Genomic DNA, 20217 nt, shown 5'->3' with positions numbered 1-20217 from the left:
TTAGACCTTCACGACATGGAAGGTGAAGCTGTAGATTCCCTTGCGAGGCGCGATGAAGGCGCTGAGCTCCCGGTTAAAATGGCCGCCGATATTCACCAGCACCTGGGACAAATAAACGTATCAATAGTGAACGGGGAGTCAAAGGAGAGGTGGGGCCGATGAGGGACAAAAAAGGACATCTTGTGGAGGCAGAGGGCATGGCTGAGGCACTAAATGAATACTTCACATCCGTCTTCACTACAGAAGAGGATGCTGCCATTGTAGCAGTAAAGGAAGAGATAATAGCGATACTGGAGAGGATAAAAATAGATAAAGATTGGCAGTACTCAAAGTAGAAAAGTCACCCAATGCAGCTGGGATACATCCTCGGTCACTGAGGGAAGTAAGGGTGGAAACTGCGGAGGCTCTGGCCACAATCTTCCAATCGTCTTTCGATACGGGGATGGGGCCGGAGGACTGCAAATCTTACACCCCTGATCGAAAAAGGGAGAGGGATGAACACAGTCAGCCTAACACCGGTGGTGGGGAAACTTTTAGAGACAATAATCCGGGACAAAATAAATTGGCACTTGGAAAAGTCTGGACTAATAATTGAAAGTCAGCACGGATTTGTTAAAGGAAAATCGTGTTTGATTAACTTGATTGAGTTCTTTGATGAAGTAACGGAGAGGGTCGTTGAGGGGAGTGCGGTTGATGTTGTGTATATGGACTTTCAAAAGGCATTTGATAAAGTACCACATAATAGACTTGTTAGCAAAATTAAAGCCCATGGGATTAAAGGGACAGTGGCAGTGCAGATACAAAATTGGCTCAAGTACAGAAAGCAGAGAATAGTGGTGAACGGTTGTTTTTCAGACTGGAGGGAAGTATACAGTGGTGTTCCCAGGGGTCAGTATTAGGACCACTGCTCTCTTTCATATATATTAATGACCTGGACTTGGGTATAGAGGGCATCATTTCAAAGTTTGCAGATGACACAAAACTCGAAATGTAGCAAACAATGTGGAGGATAGTGACAGACTTCAGGAGGTCAGAGACAGACTGGTGAAATGGGCAGACACGTGGCAGATGGAATTTAACATAGAGAAGTCTGAACTGTTATATTTTGGTAGGAAGAATGAGGAGAGGCAATATAAACTAATTTTAAAGGGAGTGCAGGAACAGGGAGACCTGGGGGTGTGTGTACACAAATCTTTGAAGGTGACAGGACAAATTGAGCAGGCTGTTATAAAGGTATACGGGATCCTGGGCTTTATTAATAGAGGCACATGGCTCGATTTTAACGTAAATTGTGGGTGCGTTGGGGGCTGTGAAAATTGCAGAATGCAGAGTGGGTTTGGAACCCGGCTCCGACCCACCAACGTCCGAGTTCCCCACAGACGCGCCTGTGTTGCTCGCGGGCGTCCCGAATCCTGAAGTCCCACCAGCAATTAAAGCCAGCGGGATGATAGTTAAAGAACCAAATGTGCCTCATTGAGGTACTTAAGGCATTTTACATGTGACATATTAGGAAGTTAGAACGATTTTTAAACTTACCTGGGAAACCAGGTGTGAAGGGCCGGAGCAGGCAAAACGAAACAAAATAAATCACATAAAAAACCATTGTACGAAGTTAAAACACAAAATCATCCGACCTTTCCACCCTGCTCCGGTGACCGATGTCTCCCTCTCCGATCTCACCCTCCCTTCAGCATCCCCAATGTCCCCCAATATCCCCTTCTTCACCCCCCAATCTCTCCCCTTCACCCCCCAATCTCTACCCTTCTCCCCTTCACCCCCCCGATCTCCCACTCCCCCCCCGATCTTCCACTCTCCCCCCCGATCTCCCACTCTCTCCCCGATCTCCCACTCCCCCCCCCCCGATCTCCCACTCTCCCCCCCGACGTCCCACTCCCCCCCCCCGGATCTCCCACTCCCCCCCGGATCTCCACTCCCCCCCCGGATCTCCCACTCCCCCCCCCGGATCTCCCACTCCCCCCCCCCCCGATCTCCCACTCCCCCCCCGGATCTCCCACTCCCCCCCCCCGGTTCTCCCAATCCCCCCCCGGATCTCCCCACTCCCCCCCCCCCCCGATCTCCACTCTCTCCCCCGATCTCCCACTCTCCCCCCCGATCTCCCACTCCCCCCCCCGGATCTCCCACTCTCTCCCCCCCGATCTCCCACTCTCTCCCCCCCCGATCTCCCACTCTCCCCCCCCGATCTCCCACTCTCCCCCCCGATCTCCCACTCTCCCCCCCCCGATCTCATACTCCCCCCCCCCGATCTTCCACTCTCCCCACCCCGATCTCCACTGCCCCCCCCCGATCTCCCACTCTCCCCCCCCGATCTTCCACTCTCCCCCCCCCGATCTTCCACTCTCCCCCCCGATCTCCCACTCTCCCCCCCCGATCTCCCACTCTCCCCCCCCCGATCTCATACTCCCCCCCCCCCCTGATCTCCCACTCTCCCCCCCGATCTTCCACTCTCCCCCCCCCTGATCTCCCACTCCCCCCCGATCTTCCACTCTCCCCCCCCGATCTCCCACTCTCCCCCCCCGATCTCCCACTCTCCCCCCCCGATCTTCCACTCCCCCCCCCCCCCGATCTCCCACTCTCCCCCCCCCCGATCTTCCACTCTCCCACCCCGATCTCCCACTGCCCCCCCCCGATCTCCCACTCTCCCCCCCCGATCTCCCACTCTCCCCCCCGATCTTCCACTCTCCCCCCCCCTGATCTCCCACTCCCCCCCCGATCTTCCACTCTCCCCCCCCGATCTCCCACTCTCCCCCCCCGATCTCCCACTCTCCCCCCCCGATCTTCCACTCCCCCCCCCCCGATCTCCCACTCTCCCCCCCCCCCGATCTTCCACTCTCCCCACCCCGATCTCCCACTGCCCCCCCCCGATCTCCCACTCTCTCCCCCGATCTCCCACTCTCCCCACCCCGATCTCCCACTGCCCCCCCCCGATCTCCCACTCTCCCCACCCCGATCTCCCACTGCCCCCCCCCCCGATCTCCCACTGCCCCCCCCCGATCTTCCACTCTCTCCCCCGATCTCCCACTCTCCCCCCCCGATCTCCCACTCTCCCCCCCCGATCTCCCACTCCCCCCCCCCGATCTCCCACTCCCCCCCCCGGATCTCACACTCCCCCCCCCGGATCTCCCACTCCCCCCCCCGGATCTCCCACTCCCCCCCCCCGGATCTCCCACTCCCCCCCCCCGGATCTCCCACTCCCCCCCCCGGATCTCCCACTCTCTCCCCCGATCTCCACTCCCCCCCCGATCTCCCACTCCCCCCCCCCCGATCTCCCACTCCCCCCCCCCGGATCTCCCACTCCCCCCCCCGGATCTCCCACTCTCTCCCCCCCCGATCTCCCACTCTCCCCCCCGATCTCCCACTCTCCCCCCCCCCGATCTCATACTCCCCCCCCCCCGATCTCCCACTCCCCCCCCCCGATCTTCCACTCTCCCCCCGATCTCCCACTCTCCCCCCCGATCTTCCACTCTCCCCCCCCGATCTTCCACTTCCCCCCCCTGATCTCCCACTCCCCCCCGATCTTCCACTCTCCCCCCCGATCTCACCCTCTCCCCCCCACCATCTCTCTCACCCTCCCCCCCCCACCAATCTCTCACACCCACCCCCCCCCCCCACCAATCTCTCTCACCCACCCCCTCCACCAAACTCTCTCACCCCCCCCACACCAATCTCTCTCACCCCTCCCCCCCCCCCACCAATCTCTCTCACCCTCCCCCCCCCACCAATCTCACTCACCCCTCCCCCCCCCCCACCAATCTCTCTCACCCTCCCCCCTCCACCAATCTCTCTCACCCCCCCCCCTCCACCAATCTCTCTCACCCTCCCCCCCCCCACCAATCTCTCTCACCCTCCCCCCCCCCACCAATCTCTCTCACCTCCCCCCTCCACCAATCTCTCTCACCCTCCCCCCCCCCACCAATCTCTCTCACCCTCCCCCCCCCCACCAATCTCTCTCACCCTCCCCCCTCCACCAATCTCTCTCACCCTCCCCCCCCCCACCAATCTCTCTCACCCTCCCCCCCCCCACCAATCTCTCTCACCCTCCCCCCTCCACCAATCTCTCTCACCCTCCCCCCTCCACCAATCTCTCTCACCCTCCCCCCTCCACCAATCTCTCTCACCCTCCCCCCTCCACCAATCTCTCTCACCCTCCCCCCCCCCACCAATCTCTCTCACCCTCTCCCCCCCCCCCACCAATCTCTCTCACCCTCCCCCCCCCCACCAATCTCACTCACCCTCTCCCCCCCCACCAATCTCTCTCACCCTCTCCCCCCCCACCAATCTCTCTCACCCTCTCCCCCCCACCAATCTCTCTCACCCTCCCCCCCCCCACCAATCTCTCTCACCCTCTCCCCCCCCCCCACCAATCTCTCTCACCCTCCCCCCCCCCCACCAATCTCTCTCACCCTCCCCCCCCCACCAATCTCTCTCACCCTCTCCCCCCCCCCACCAATCTCTCTCACCCCCCCACCCCCACCAATCTCTCTCACCCTCCCCCCCCCCCACCAATCTCTCTCACCCTCCCCCCCCCACCAATCTCTCTCACCCTCTCCCCCCCCCCACCAATCTCTCTCACCCTCCCCCCCCACCAATCTCTCTCACCCTCCCCCCCCCCCACCTTTACCTTTCTCTGGTCCCACGTTGCTGAGATATTCCGAGTGGTAGCACCAGGTGTCGAATGTGCTGAGGATGTTCTCGGGGTCCCCGGGAATGCCGTGCGTCATGACGTACTGGAAGGCCCTCTCTTCCCTGGACAGGCCGGTCACGTAATCCCGCACCTTCCGGAGAAGCACTGCCCGCCAGAAGAGCAGGAAGTAGTGGCGGTGACGGATGATGAGCGTCATCAGGAAGGGAATGAAGGCCAGGGCGATGGCGGGGGAGACCATCTGTGGCGGGGGCGGGGGGTCAAAGAGAGAACAAAGGTAAGGATTGAGAAACTGCACATTAAAGAGGGAGACTCTCTTTACCTCCAGGATACTCCCTTTATTCTCTTGCTCTCCTGAGGCTGTTGCTGGAGATCAATGGGTGACATTCAGGTGTTTAGCCGTCGCTCGTGGAGCAGCACTCTCCCCCCCTCTGAGTCAGAAGGCCGTGGGTTCGAGCCCCACTCCAGAGACTTGAGCCCATAATCCAGGCCGACACTCCCAGTGCAGCACTGAGGGAGTGCTGCACTGTCAGAGGTGCCGTCTTTCAAATGAGACATTAAAACCTGTCTGCCTCTCAGGTGGATGTAAAAGATCCCACGGCCCACTATTCGGAGAAGAGCAGGGGAGTTCTCTCCAGTGTCCTGGGCCAATATTTGTCCCTCAATCAACATCACTAAAAAAAAAACCAGATTATCTGGTCATTATCATTGCTGTTTGTGGGATCTTGCTGTGCACAAATTGGCTGCTGCGTTTCCTACATTATAACAGTGACTACACTTCAAAAGTACTTAATGGCTGTAAAGCGCTTTGGGACGTCCTGAGGTCATGCTTTTCTTTCTTTCATTCCTACCTTTGTAACAGCCTGAAGCTCGGTGACTCGCCCTAGCTGAGAAGCAGCGTTGCTGATTCCTCACTGGCATCAGATCCCGAGAGGGACTGAAAGTTTCCGCCCTCCTATATTATTGATCACCTTCCAGGGCCTTTGAGAAGGTTCTGGAAGCCTTGTGGGATCAGGTTTTGCGAGCCAGATGTTTTGGGTGTCCAGTTTCTCAGCAGGTTGGCTGCAGTCAGCCTTTGAAAGGAATCCAGTACTTGGTGTTTGGAACAATGAGCCTCATTAAAATGTAACAGAGCCCTGTTCTAATGTCAGGCTATTGTCAAAATGAAAACACATCTTCATAATACCTGAAACTTCAACAATCTCTTCTCCCACTCTATGGCGCTCTCTCTATTTTTCTCTCACTCTGTCTATCTCTGTCTTTCTCTCTCTCTTACTTTGTCTCTCTCTTTCTCTCCCTCTTTCTCTGTCTCTCTCTTTTTCTCTCCCTCTCAGTCTCTCTCTCTCTGTCTCATTTTCTCGCTCTCTCCCTTTCCCTCTATCTCTCGCTACCTCTCCCCCTCAGTGGGCAGGATATTCGAAGAAGAGATTGAAAAAGATATAAAGACATTTAAGTTAGAAAGGGGGGAGATAATTGATAAACTAATCAAAGTGAGAGAGGATAAAACCCCTGGTCCGGATGGATTGCATCTGCGAATATTAAAAGAAGTTAGGGAAGAGGTAGCAGAGGCACTATTACATATATATAAAAATTCATTAGAAAAGGGAATAGTGCCAGAGGACTGGTGGACGATTAATGTGATTCCCATATTTAAAAAGGGAGATAGAACAAGTCCAGGGAACTATAGACCAATTAGCTTAACGTCGGTGGTAGGAAAGATAATAGAATCTTTACTCTAAGATTTAATAGAAAAACATCTAGAAACTAAAAATATAATAAAGAATAGTCAGCACGGATTTCAAAAGGGAAGGTCATGCTCGACCAACCTTATTGAATTCTTTGAAGATGTGACAGAAAGGGTAGACAAGGGTAATGTAGTAGATGTAATATATTTGCATTTTCTAAAGGCCTTCGATAAGGTACCGTATTGTAGACTCATGACTAAGGTCACAGCATGTGGAGTCAGGGGACAGGTAGCAGAATGGATAGCAAACTGGCTACAAAAGAGAAAACGGAGAGTAGGGGTTAAAGTTAGTTACTCAGACTGGCAAAAGATGGGAAGTGGTGTTCCTCAGGGATCGGTGCTGGGACCACTGTTGTTCACAATTTACATAAACGATTTGGACTCGGGAATCGGAAGTACAATTTCAAAATTTGCGGACCACCAAATTGGGGGGTACAGTTGATACCGAGGAGGACTGTGACAAAATACAGGAAGACATTAATAAACTTGCAGAATGGGCGTGTAACTGGCAAATGGATTTCGATATAGATAAGTGTGAGGTATTACATTTTGGGAGGAAGAATAAGGAGGCCACACACTGCTTGGAAAATAAGAGTCTAAACAGGATAGAGGAGCAGAGGGATCTGGGTGTACAGATACACAAATCACTAAAAGTAGCAACACAGATTAATAAGGCCATAAAAAAGCAAATCAAGCACTGGGGTTCATTTCAAGAGGGATAGAATTAAAAAGCAGAGAAGTTATGTTAAACTTTTATTGAACCTTGGTTAGACCACACTTGGAGTATTGTGCACAGTTCTGGTCTCCATATTATAGAAAGAATATAAAGGCACTGGAGAAGGTGCAAAAAAGATTTACTAGGATGATACCAGAACTGAGAGGTTATAACTATCAGGAAAGATTGAGCAGTCTGGGCCCTTTTCTCTCGAAAAGAGAAGGCTGTGGGGTGACCTGATAGAGGTCTTTAAGATAATGAAAGGGTTCGATAGGGTAGACGTAGAGAAGATGTTTCCACTTGTGGCCATAAATATAAGATAGTCGCTAATAAATCCAATAGGGAATTCAGGAGAAACTTCTTCACCCAGAGAGTGGTGAGAATGTGGAACTCGCTCCCACAAGGAGTAGTTGAGGCGAATAGTGTAGATACATTTAAGGGGAAGCTCGATAAACACATGAGGGAGAAAGGAATAGAAGGATATGCTGATAGGGTGAGATGAAGTAGGGAGGGAGGAGGTTCGTGTGGAGCATAAACACCAGCACGGACCTGTTGGGCCGAATGGCCTGTTTTTGTGCTGTACATTCGATGTAATCTCCCCCTTCTCTCTCTCTTTCTTTCTCACTCTCACTCCCCTTCTCCCTTTCTCTCCCACCCGCTTTCTCCCATTCTCCATCTCTCTCTTTCTCTCTCACCTCAGGATGTCCCAAAGCGTTCCGCAGCCAATGAAGTATAGTCACTGTTGTGATGCAGGAGAGCTTTCTGGTCACCTGGCCTAATATCTCCTTATGCGGCTCGGTGTCAATTTTTGTCTGATTACCCTCCTGTGATGCGCCTTGGGAAGTTTTACTGTGTTAAAGGCGCTATATAAATGCAGGTTGTTTTTGCTGCTGTGGGAACTCTTTGCCCGAGTCGTCTGCAGGTCCATTTTCAGACTGCTCTGCCTCATTTCCTTTCTTTACTATTCCTTTCTTAATTTTCTTCACCTTTCCTCTTCCCCAACACAGAAAAGTCGAATCACAAGTTCACTCCTCCCCCGCGGCACCTCACCCATTTTTTTCAGGTGCTCATTTAGAAGTCAACGCAGCTATTCCACCATGGTGTTGCTCACAGAAGGGACCAATCCTGTCCTCGCCCGACAGCCCTTCCCCCCACCCCCGCCCCCTCCCCCCATGCACTCAAGAGTCACCGGGCAGTAAAAGAAAGAAAGAGCTTGTATTTAAATCGCGCCATCCATGACCTCAGGACGTCCCAAAGCGCTTTACGGTCAATGAAGTACTTTTGAAATGTAGTCAGTGTTGTAATCATAGAATGATACAGCACAGAAGGAGGCCATTCGGCCCATCATGTCTGTGTCGGCTCTTTAAAAGGACTATCTAAATAGTCCCAAACCGCCTGCCTTTTACCCTATGTAGGAAACACGGCAGCCAATTTGCGCACAGCAAGCTCCCACAAACAGCAATAAGATAAATGACCAGATAATTAGTTTTTAGTGATGTTGGTTGAGGGATAAATATTGGCCCCAGGACACCGGGGAGAACTCCCCCTGCTCTTCTTCGAAATAGTGCCCTGGGATCTTTTACGGTCCACCTGAGAGGGCAGACGGGGCCTCGGTTTAACGTCTCATCTGAAAGACGGCACCTCCGGCAGTGCAGGACTCCCTCAGTATCGGCAACAGGAGTGTCGGCCTAGATTTTGTGCTCAAATCTCTCGACTGGGACTTGAGCCCACGACCCCTCTGACTCAGGGGTGAGAGAGTGCTACCCACTGAGCCACGGCTGACAGGAATCCTTCCCTGCCGATTTCCCTTCCTCCTCCCCAGGCTGGCATCAGCTAAATCGACGCAGTCCAGAAGTGGAACCTGACACCCTCTGATTCTGTATGGCTCAGTATTCAGTGCGCCATCTGGGATTGTAAACTTTGCTCCTGTGGTTGAATTATCTGAACTTTCAGTCAGAGCATTTTGTGCTAATAAAAACAAGAGACTAAAATCCCCGAGAGAGTCGGGGTTGTTTAATAAGAAATTTAATTAAGCTGACAAGGCTCTACTGAAACACATCGGGGGGGGGAACAAAAATATTCAACGATACACAGCTCCATAATTAATCTTAACCTGATTAAATTTAACAGCTTCAGTCTCTGACTCAGCAACAGAGTTTAGTTCCACCCCAAGGACTTTATTAGATGCACTAAAAATAGGGAAAACAAGTCGTCCGTTTAAAGGGTCTGTGGAACTCGCTGCCCGAGGAACGTCGGACGCCAGGAGACAGAACCTTTAAGGCCGTCGACACTGACTATCTGAGTTTGTCGGCAGACCGAGCCTGGGGAAACTGGGGAGTGTGTTTTATTTAAACAGTCAAGGACCATGGATCACAATGCCATTAAGGTCAAAAAGAGTAGGAGAGACGATAAGGGAAATCAAGAAGCCCTAGATGGTGCCAAGTTTGGGTTTTTGTGATGCCAAGTTTGGGTTTTTGCAATGCCAAGTTTGGGTTTTTGCGATGCCAAGTTTGGGTTTTTGCGATGCCAAGTTTGGGTTTTTGCGATGCCAAGTTTGGGTTTTTGTGACACCAAATTTTTTTAGGCAGTGAGTTGTTATGATCTGGAATGTGCTGCCTGAAAGGGCGGTGGAAGCAGATTCAATAATAACTTTCAAAAGGGAATTGGATAAATACTTGAAGGGAAAAAAATTGCAGTGCTCTGGGGAAAGAGCAGGGGAATGGGACGAATTGGATAGCTCTTTCAAAGGGCCGGCACAGGCACAATGGGCCGAATGGCCGCTTTCTGTGCTGTAAGGTTCTATGGTTCATTATATAATGTATTCTACAATGTATATTCAAGGTACATTATATAATGTGTGTTCTACCATGTATATTCAAGGTATGATATCTAATGTGTGTTCTACGATGTATACTCAAGGTATATTTTTCGTACTCTCCAACACAACATGCAGCACAGTCATTGCTCAGAGAATGTTTATTTTTAGGAGGAATTTGGTGAACTCGTTCTTTGACAGATAATGTTACAGTTTGCTGATTAATAGCAGGTTATCACATCACAACAGGGAAAATGAAGCAATCATTATCTTCCAACATAAGAGTTTATTTTAGCTCATAGACATTTTGTAGGCAAAAGACCTTCCGGTGAGATTCCCTGTCTCCCCCGGATATATTTGACTCGATTGGTCTCTCCGCCCACTCCACTAAATATCGACTTTACTCAGACAAACGCAAACTTGAGCGTCCAGATCTCGGGCCAGAAATACAACAAGCACACGCCCCTCTCGGCTTAAGGAGGAGAAACAAAATCTGCCAGGGATCCCCCTCCTGGTCACTCGCCAGTGATCCCTGCTGGAAAGTGTGTGGGTGTGTCTGTGCGTGAGCTTGAAAATGAGTGTGTGTGTTCTCATGCGTGTGTGTGCGTGAGCGTGTGTATGTATGTGTGCATGAGTACGAATGCGTGCGTGTGTGTGCACGAGTCTACATATGCATGAGTGTGAGCATGAGTGTGTGTGAGTGTGCGTGAGTGTGCATGAGTATGAGCATGCGCGAATGTGTGTGCGTGAGTGCGCGAGTATGAGTGTGCGTGAGTGAGAGTGCGTGTGAGTGTGCGTGAGTGTGAGTGTGTGTGAGCGTGCCTGTGGGCTTGTGTGTGTGTGGATGTCAGTGAGGGGCCAGGATTGTGCCCACTGGGACCCACCTCCACAGACACACACCTGTCTTACTCTCACCTGGTTTAAGTTCCCAGGTGGAGCAGTGGCCACTCGGCATTGGGGTAACCGAGGGCCGATGGGACGGTGGGGGGGCGGGTGGTGCTGCGCCCCAGCGAGGTGAAGAGGGGAGAAATGTAGAATAAGGACGCCCTCCCTTTAAGGAACACAACGACACAGAGTAACACCAAATAAAAAACGCAAAGCCTTGCAATGATAAAATATGTCAGATTACAGATCGACAAGGGACCTCCCTTGAAGTGGAACAGACTCGTGGTCCATTGAATTATAAATTAACGATCTCTTTGGCCCAGCCGAGGGCTGAGAGACTGGGAGCTGGGCAGACGAGGAAGATCCCGATTGGCATGAGTTAGCCAGTTGCAGCCAGGTAGGGAGCTGCGTCACTGAGTCACTGCAATTGACCATGCTGCCCCTGGGTTGACAGAGTGGGAAAACCAGCCACCGTTTCAATGGAAAAGCAAATCGGGCCGGGTGTAAAACTGCCTGCCCGTTCACTATCATCCGGCTATAAAAGTCAAAATTACCCCCAGTGTGTTTTGAAGGACAGGATCTGGGTTGGTTGTGATTCCTTCTATGGTCAAATAGCCCACTGACACTCTGTCCGGATTCATATAAAACTCGGAGAGAATGTACTGGGCGCCAACGGGCAACAGATTTCTCGCATCCCAGTGACACTGTCGTCTTCTCTCTCAGTCAGGCTGCAGCACTCTGCCTCGCTCTTCATTCTACCCTGCACAATCTGTCCCGGACGATCCCGGATACGAGCTCTGTCACTCTGGGAAGCAGTGTGGACATGGGGATTGGTTTTGCTGTATCGGGAGCTGGGCCGAGGATTCTTCTCCACCGGCACGATCCAAGTGGGACGTGACTCTCCCCCCTGACTCAGAAGGTCGTGGATTCAAGTCCCCACTCCAGACGCTCAAAATCCAGGCCCGACACTCCTGGTGCAGTGCTGAGGGAGTGCCGCACTATCGGAGGTGCCGTCTTTCGGACAAAACGTGAAACCGAGGCCCCGCCTGCCCCTCTCAGGTGGATGTAAAAGATCCCACGGCCACTATTTCGAAGAAGAGCAGGGGGGAGTTCTCCCCGGTGTCCTGGGGCCAATATTTATCCCTCAACCAACATCACTAAAAAACAGATTATCAGGTCATTATCACATTGCTGTTTGTGGCGGCTGATTGGAATGATTTCACTTCTGACACTGCAGCACTAAGAGAAAACTTGCATTTATATGGCGCCTTTCACGACCTCAGGATGTCCCAAAGTGCTTTACAGCCAATTAAGTACTTTTTGAAATGTAGTCACCGTTGTAAGGTAGGGAAACATGGTAGTCAATTTGCACACAGCAAGATCCCACAAACAGCAATGAGATAAATGACCAGATAATCTGGGTTTTTTTTTGGTGATGTTGATTGAACATAACAACATAAGAAATAGGAGCAGGAGCAGGCCATACGGCCCCTCGAGCCTGCTCCACCATTCAATAAGATCATGGCTGATCTTCGACCTCAACTCCACTTTCCTGCCCGATCCCCATATCCCTTGATTCCCCTGGAGTCCAAAAATCTATCGATCTCAGTCTTGAATATATTCAATCAATCACTCAGCATCCACAGCCCTCTGGGGTAGAGAACTCCAAAGATTCACAACCCTCCGAATGAAGAAATTCCTCCTCATCTCAGTCTTAAATGGCCGACCCCTTATCCTGCGACTATGCCCCCTTAGTTCTAGACTCTCCAGCCAGGGGAAATAATCTCTCTGACAGAGGGATAAATATTGGCCCCAGGACACCAGGGAGAACTCTCCAGATCTTCTTCGAAATAGTGATCCTGAGATCTTTTACGTCCACCTGAGAGGGGCAGACGGGGCCTCCGTTTAACGTCTCATCCGAAAGACGACACCTCTGACAGTGCAGCACCCGCTCAGTACTGCACTGGGAGCGTCGGCCTGGATTATGAGGCTCAAATCTCAGGAGTGGGGACAGACTCAGGAGAGCAAGTGAATTGTTGGTGGAGTCCTGCACTGTGGACCTTGACCTTTCACCTCAGTTTTTGCTTCAGTTAAAGAGCAAGAGAGAGAGAGACAGAGAGAATAAACCAGGGATTGTGATTTGGGAAGACCATGAAATGTTCCACACCAAGGGGGTGGGGGGTGGGGGGCAACACGATATAGACACGAGGGCCTGGTTTATTGATCAGCCCCCGAGTTCTCGGGGTGTTTTAGCAGCGAGCTTTCTTGAAGTTTCTGGTTATCCTCCTCAGGTCCCTCTTGCCCCCTCGCCAGCGTCTGATGGAGGTCGCGACCAGCCTCCCCTCGCCCCGTTTCTGTCCCATCACCAGGTAAGAGGAGGACAGGTCTGTCAGCTCGTCGCAGGAACAGCTCGAGCCTCCCACCAACCACAGCTCCACCGTCGTCTCCCCGCTCTCCACCCAGCCCTCCGACCGGTACAGCACTCGGCTCCGGGCTTCCGGAACGATCTTGGCATCTCCATTCAGGTACGAGACGCCCTTCACTTTCATCTTCAGCACTGCGACGCGCCAGGCACAGAAAACAAAAAAAAACGTAAAGAGAGGGATTAATCAAAGAAAGAAGTGTGCTTCCATATAGAAAGAACATCCGTTTCTAGAGCGCCTTTCATGACCCAAAACGCTTCACGGCCAATGAAGTACTTTTTTTCCTGAAGTGTAGTCACTGTTGTAATGTAGGAAACGCAGCCGCCAATTTGCGCACAGCAAGATCCCACAAACAGCAATGTTTATAATGACCCGATAATCTGTTTTAGTGATGTTGGTTGAGGGATAAAGATTGACCCAGGACACTGGGGAGAACTCCCCAGATCTTTTTCCAATAGTGGCTGTGGAATTTTTTACATCCACCTGAGAGGGCAGACGGGGCTCGGTTTAATATCTCATCCGAAAGACGGCACCTCCGACAGTGCAGCACTCCCTCAGTACCGGCAGCGTCCAGGCTTGGGCTCATAAGTGGCAAGTAATGTTCGCGCCAGATAAGTGCCAGGCAATGACCATCTCCAACAAGAGAAAGTCTAACCACCTCCCCTTGACATTCAACGGCATTACCGTCGCCGAATCCCCCACCATCAACATCCTGGGGGTCACCATTGACCAGAAACTGAACTGGACCAGCCATATAAATACTGTGGCTACGAGAGCAGGTCAGAGGCTGGGTATTCTGCGGCGAGTGACTCACCTCCTGACTCCCCAAAGCCTTTCCACCATCTACAAGGCACAAGTCAGGAGTGTGATGGAATACTCTCCACTTGCCTGGATGAGTGCAGCTCCAACAACACTCAAGAAGCTCGACACCATCCAAGATAAAGCAGCCCGCTTGATTGGCACCCCATCCATCACCTTAAACATTAACTCCCTTCACCACCGGCGCACTGTGGCTGCAGTGTGTACCATCCCCAGGATGCACTGCAGCAACTCGCCAAGGCTTCTTCGACAGCACCTCCCAAACCCGCGACCTCTACCACCTAGAAGGACAAGAGCAGCAGGCACATGGGAACAACACCACCTGCACGTTCCCCTCCAAGTCACACACCATCCCGACTTGGAAATATATCGCCGTTCCTTCATCGTCACTGGGTCAAAATCCTGGAACTCCCTTCCTAACAGCACTGTGGGAGAACCGTCACCACACGAACTGCAGCGGTTCAAGAAGGCGGCTCACCACCACCTTCTCGAGGGCAATTAGGGATGGGCAATAAATGCCGGCCTCGCCAGCGATACCCACATCCCGTGAATAAATAAAAAAATTTTTTTAAAAACTAGATTTTGTATTCAAATCTCTGGAGGGAGCCTTGAATCCACAATCTTTTAACATCAGAGGCGAGGGTGTGACCCACAGAGCCACAGCTGACACTTCACTAATTGTTTAAGTTCACAGGACAGTTGCAGATAGGAAAGGCCATTCGGCCCATTTTAGGTCTTGATTTGAAAACTCTCATCCTTGTGTTCAAATCCTTCCATGACCTCCCCCCCACCTCTATCTCTGTAACCTCCTCCAGCCCTACAACCCCCCGAGATCTCTACATTCCTCCAATTCCGATCTCGTGCCCATCCCTGATTTTCGTCGCTCCACCATTGGCGGCCGTGCCTTCAGCTGCCTGGGCCCTAAGCTCTGGAATTCCCTCCCTAAACCTCTCCGCCTCTCTCTCTCCTCCTTTAAGACGCTCCTTAAAACCTACCTCTTTGACCAAGCTTTTGGTCACCTGTCCTAATATCTCCTTATGTGGCTCGGTGTCAAATTTTGTTTGATAATCACTCCTGTGAAGCGCCTTGGGACGTTTTACTACGTTAAAGGCGTTTATATAAATGCCAGTTGTTGTTTCTGTTGAAATGCCCTCATGTAACCCACTGTGCCGCGCAGTCCCTGCCTGAGTGGGAAATAAAAACCCCACTCTGGTTTCTGATTCTTACCCAAGTCGTTTTTGCAGTAATGTGCGAGAACGTCACTCTCGTCCTGACCCTCGGATCTGCAGGGATCGCAGACTTTTGATTCTGAAATGTAAAAAGACGACCTGTAAATCTGGTTTAATTATCGATGCCGTGGGCAGCAGCTCCAGGGAAGGGCAATTTCTGTAACCTTGGCGCCATCGCCCAAATCCGGTGAACGAATAGTCCTCGCAGTCTACATGCGGGACTGGAGTTACAACTGCTTCCTCGACAGCACCTCCCGAACCCGCGACCTCCACCACCGAGAAGGACCAGCGACATGGGAACAACACCACCTGCACGTTCCCCTCCAAGTCACACACCATCCCGACTTGGAAATATATCGGCCGTTCCTTCATCGTCGCTGGGTCAAAATCCTGGAACTCCCTTCCTAACAGCACTGTGGGAGAACCTTCACCCCACGGACTGTGTAACCACCACACCAACGTACCAATCAGGCAGTCAGTTGCTCTATTGATTGGGGCTTCTCAATTTTCAGACTCTTAAATAAAAAAAGAACTTGAACCTTTCACAACTTCAGTACATCCCAAAACACTCCACAGCCAAAGAAGTACTTTTTTGAAGTGTGGTCACTGTTGTAATGTAGGAAACAAAACAGCCAATTTGCGCACAGCAAGATCCCACAAACAGCAATGAGATAAATGACCAGATAATCTGTTTTTTTAGTGATGTTGGTTGAGGAATAAATATTGGCCCCGGGACACTGAGGAGAACTCCCCCCTGCTCTTCTTCGAATTAGTGCCATGGCATCTTTTACATCCACCTGAGAGGACACACTCGGTTTAACGTCTCATCCGAAAGACAGCACCTCTGCCAGTGCAGCACTCCCTCAGTACTGCACTGGGAGTGTCAGCCCAGATTATGCACTCAAGTCCCTAGAGTGGGGCCTGAACCCACAAACTCCTGACTCCAAGGTAAAAGTGCTACCCACTGAACCACAGCTGACTTAGACGGGAGGAATGGGTTTCTGTAGCAGTCAGAAGACAAAAAGCAAAAGAGCGCAGATGCTGGAAATCTGGAATAAAAACAGAAAAGTGCTGGGAAACACTCAGCCGGTCAGGCAGCATCTGCAGAGAGAGAGAAACAAAGAGTTAACAGTCATCAGAGCGATAAAGACGAAAGCCTTCTTACCTTCCTGCAGGACACCCACCTGCGAGGTGGCGGATGGGATGCAAAGGTCATTGTCGACTGGGAAACGGTTGCAGTCCAACATTTCCGGCCAAGGGAAGCCAAAGGCGGACATCACGGGTCTGCAGCCGTCCCTGACCTCCTGGCACAGGGTCCTGCAAGGCCGGATCGACACCTGGAGCTCAGGGAGGCAGACGGGGGAGAAGAGGGAGCAGAGGAACTTCCTGGTGTCCGGGTGGCACCGCTTGCTGAGCAGTGGGACCCAGGAGCCGGCTTGCTGCAGGACCTCCCTCAATGTCTCGTGCCCCAGGAGGTTGGGCAGCCTCATCTGGCTGTACCCCACCCCGTAGCACAGTGCCATGGTGTGGGGGATGGGCTTGCAGTCGCCCTTTCCAGACTCGGACGTCCCCACGGCGAAGCTCACAGCCTCGGTCTCCCCGGCCCAGAGAGACAGAACCGAGCAAACGGGCAGGAGGAGATAAGTCAAGGAGCTCACGCTGGACGATGGCCGTCCTTTCTTCAACCGAGCAGGCCGCTCTCCGGGAGCCGCTGAGCTCCAATACACAGGCATGGTGTGACGCTATTCAGTGACCAGTCGGATAAATTATCCTCGTATTGAACCTGTGAGGTTGGTGTGGTGGGGACTGTAGAAGACTGCCCAATGTTCGTTGACCCTTCCTCCCACCACCCAACAAAGTCTTCTTCAGCCTGAAGACAACCGATTGTGGAGTCAGCTTTGGATGATCAGGTCAGAGGTCTTCGACCTTGGAAGATTCGTCCAACCACGAGTCAAAGGAAGGCTGGACTATGTCAGGGAGAGGTTCTGGGCACCACAGTGCCACGGTCTGTCAGTGACCCAGAGGGGACTTTGGTCTTTCACTCCTGGTGCCCGTATACAATCTCCCTTCGATTGTCTTCACTCCCCAGCAGCCCATTTACTTTCAGAGGCCTCTCTCCTTGCTTGGTTCTGCGAAGGAAAAGAGAGAAAGTATTTTACTGCCCAGCCTCAGCCCCTTATGCAGCAAGATCTTCACATCCTATAGACCTGCAACACCAGGACAGCTACCCTGTTCCAGGCCCCTCCTGCAGGTACATTTGTGCTTGTGCCAATAAGGCTGAGGATATCGGCACTAGGGACAGAGCTTTGCTTGTTGCACTGAGTATAGTAAGTGTTAGATACAAGCTCCCTCTACACTGTCCCATCAAACACTCCCAGGGCAGGTACAGCACGGTTAGATACAGAGTAAAGCTCCCTCTACACTGTCCCATCAAACACTCCCAGGGCAAGTACAGCATGGGTTAGATACAGAGTAAAGCTCCCTCTACACTGTCCCATCAAACACTCCCAGGGCAAGTACAGCATGGGTTAGATACAGAGTAAAGCTCCCTCCACACTGTCCCATCAAACACTCCCAGGGCAGGTACAGCACGGTTAGATACAGAGTAAAGCTCCCTCTACACTGTCCCATCAAACACTCCCAGGGCAAGTACAGCATGGGTTAGATACAGAGTAAAGCTCCCTCTACACTGTCCCATCAAACACTCCCAGGGCAGGTACAGCACGGGTTAGATACAGAGTAAAGCTCCCTCTACACTGTCCCATCAAACACTCCCAGGGCAGGTACAGAGTTAGATACAGAGTAAAGCTCCCTCTACACTGTCCCATCAAACACTCCCAGGGCAGGTACAGAGTTAGATACAGAGTAAAGCTCCCTCTACACTGTCCCATCAAACACTCCCAGGGCAAGTACAGCATGGGTTAGATACAGAGTAAAGCTCCCTCTAAACTGTCCCATCAAACACTCCCAGGGCAGGTACAGGGTTAGATACAGAGTAAAGCTCCCTCTACACTGTCCCATCAAACACTCCCAGGGCAGGTACAGCACAGGTTAGATACAGAGTAAAGCTCCCTCTACACTGTCCCATCAAACAGTCCCAGGGCAGGTACAGGGTTAGATACAGAGTAAAGCTCCCTCTACACTGTCCCATCAAACACTCCCAGGGCAGGTACAGCACAGGTTAGATACAGAGTAAAGCTCCCTCTACACTGTCCCATCAAACACTCCCGGGGCAGGTACAGCACGGGTTAGATACAGAGTAAAGCTCCCTCTACACTGTCCCATCAAACACTCCCAGGGCAGGTACAGCACGGGTTAGATACAGAGTAAAGCTCCCTCTACCATATACAGGATAGTTTCTGTACCAATTGGTCCCCAGCGAGTCTCTGTACCATCTTTTGCCCACTGATCACATGCTTTCAAAGTTTCACTCTTTTTAATGAAAGAGAAAGGACAGAGAGAGGGAGAGAGAGGCAGAGAAAGGGAGAGACAGGAAGAGGGATAGACAAAGAGAGGAAGAGACAGAGAGAGATAGAGAGGCACAGAGAGAGAGTCACAAAGAGAGATAGAGAGAGAAACGGAGAGAGGGAGAGACAGAGAGAGAAAGGTAGGGAGAGAGAGAGACAGAGGGAGAGACAGAGAGAGGGAAAGACAGAAAGAGAGAGAGGGAGAGGGAGAGACAGAGAGAGGGAGAGACAGAGAGAAGGAGAGGGAGCGAGAGAGACAGGGAGAGTGAGAGAGAGCAAGAGACAGAGAGAGAGGGACAGAGAAAGGGAGAGGCAGAGAGAGCAAGAGACAGAGAGAGGGAGAGACAGAAACTCAGAGAGAGAGTCACAAAGAGAGATAGAGAGAGAGGAAGAGAGAGAGAGACACAGAGAGAGGAAGAGACAGAGAGTGAGAGACCGAGAGAGAGAGGGAGAGACAGAGAGAGAAACAGAGGGAGAGGGAGAGACAGAGCGAGGGAAAAACAGAGAGAGAGAGACAGAGAGGGAGAAGAAGAGACAAAGAGCGGGAGAGGGAGAGAGAGCAAGAGAGAGGGTGAGAGCAAGAGGCAGAGAGAGAGCAAGAGAGAGGGTGAGAGCGAGAGGCAGAGAGAGAGAGAGGGAGGGACAGAGAAAGGGAGAGACAGAGAGAGTGAGAGACAGAGAGAGGGTGAGGGAGAGCCAGAAAGAGAGAGAGACAGAGAGACACAGAAAGGGAGAGACAAAGAGAAGGATTAATAGTTAGGCAGAGAGAGAGAAAAAAACTCACCGAGAGAGAAACAGTGAAGGAGTGACAGAGAGAGGGAAGTACAGAAAGAGAGTGAGAAACTACTGCAAGACACAGAGAAAGAGAGAGAGAGAGAGACAGACAGAGAGAGAGAGAGAGAGAGACGGGGAAAGACAGAGAAAGACAGGAAGAGAGACAGAGAGAGAGATGCAGAGGGAGAGACACGGAGAGAGAGACAGGGAGAGACACAGAGAGAGGGAGGAACAGTGAAAGGGAGAGACAGAAAGAGGGATAGACAAAGAGAGAGCAAGAGAGAGAGACACACACACAGACAGAGAGCTGCAATGACCTGTACAGCAGGTCCTCTGTCCCCCCCTCTCTCTCTCTCTCTCTCTCTTTGTCTCTCTCTCTGTCTCTCTCCCTCTGTTTCTCTGTGTCTTGCAGTCGTTTCTCTCTCTCTTTCTGTACCTCCCTCTCTCTGTCACTCCTTCGCTGTTTCTCTTGTACCTGTATTAATCTTCAGGCTCTCGCTGTCCATCTGACTGAGACTTTTCCCTGCTTTTCTATGGTTTCCAGATCTCTCCCAGTTCGGACTCCTGCTGCTGCCAACCCAGGGTTGGCTTTTTTGGCAGCTGCTCCTCGCTCGAGACTCTGTTGGAGCCCAGGCCTTTGTGGAAGAATTCAGTCATTTACTGTGGAAGTTAAAATTACCACGTAA

The 20217-nt window shown here is 51.8% G+C and overlaps 2 protein-coding genes across 2 annotated transcripts in view; both read right to left on the bottom strand.

Moving 5' to 3' along the window:
- The window catches only part of tomt (transmembrane O-methyltransferase), a 10529-nt gene extending 5628 nt beyond the window's left edge, over window positions 1-4901 (bottom strand). The window contains exon 1 of the mRNA XM_067985606.1: window positions 4640-4901. Coding sequence (XP_067841707.1) covers window positions 4640-4901 — 262 coding nt within the window. The remainder of the gene's footprint in view (window positions 1-4639) is intronic.
- A 7887-nt stretch (window positions 4902-12788) lies between these two features.
- Window positions 12789-20217, bottom strand: LOC137322673 (secreted frizzled-related protein 2-like). Its single transcript, XM_067985601.1, has 4 exons — window positions 20007-20217; window positions 16456-17419; window positions 15289-15369; window positions 12789-13376 (listed from the first exon to the last, which is right to left on the bottom strand). The coding sequence occupies exons 2-4, from the start codon at window positions 17021-17023 to the stop codon at window positions 13069-13071; spliced, it is 957 nt and encodes a 318-aa protein (XP_067841702.1). The 5' UTR covers window positions 17024-17419; window positions 20007-20217; the 3' UTR covers window positions 12789-13068.

Source organism: Heptranchias perlo, chromosome 6 (assembly GCF_035084215.1).
Source record: "Heptranchias perlo isolate sHepPer1 chromosome 6, sHepPer1.hap1, whole genome shotgun sequence".
Taxonomy (NCBI): Eukaryota; Metazoa; Chordata; class Chondrichthyes; order Hexanchiformes; family Hexanchidae; genus Heptranchias; species Heptranchias perlo.
This window is presented reverse-complemented; position numbering and strand designations above follow the sequence as displayed.

Bases quoted from the DNA above. Each gene is read 5' to 3' on its own strand.
- LOC137322673 (XM_067985601.1), bottom strand. From the start codon at position 17,023: ATGCCTGTGTATTGGAGCTCAGCGGCTCCCGGAGAGCGGCCTGCTCGG. The intron at 15,370-16,455 runs GTAAGAAGGCTT...TTTACATTTCAG, and splicing joins GGTGGGTGTCCTGCAGGAAG to AATCAAAAGTCTGCGATCCC. The intron at 13,377-15,288 runs GTAAGAATCAGA...GGCGCGTCGCAG, and splicing joins TTACTGCAAAAACGACTTGG to TGCTGAAGATGAAAGTGAAG.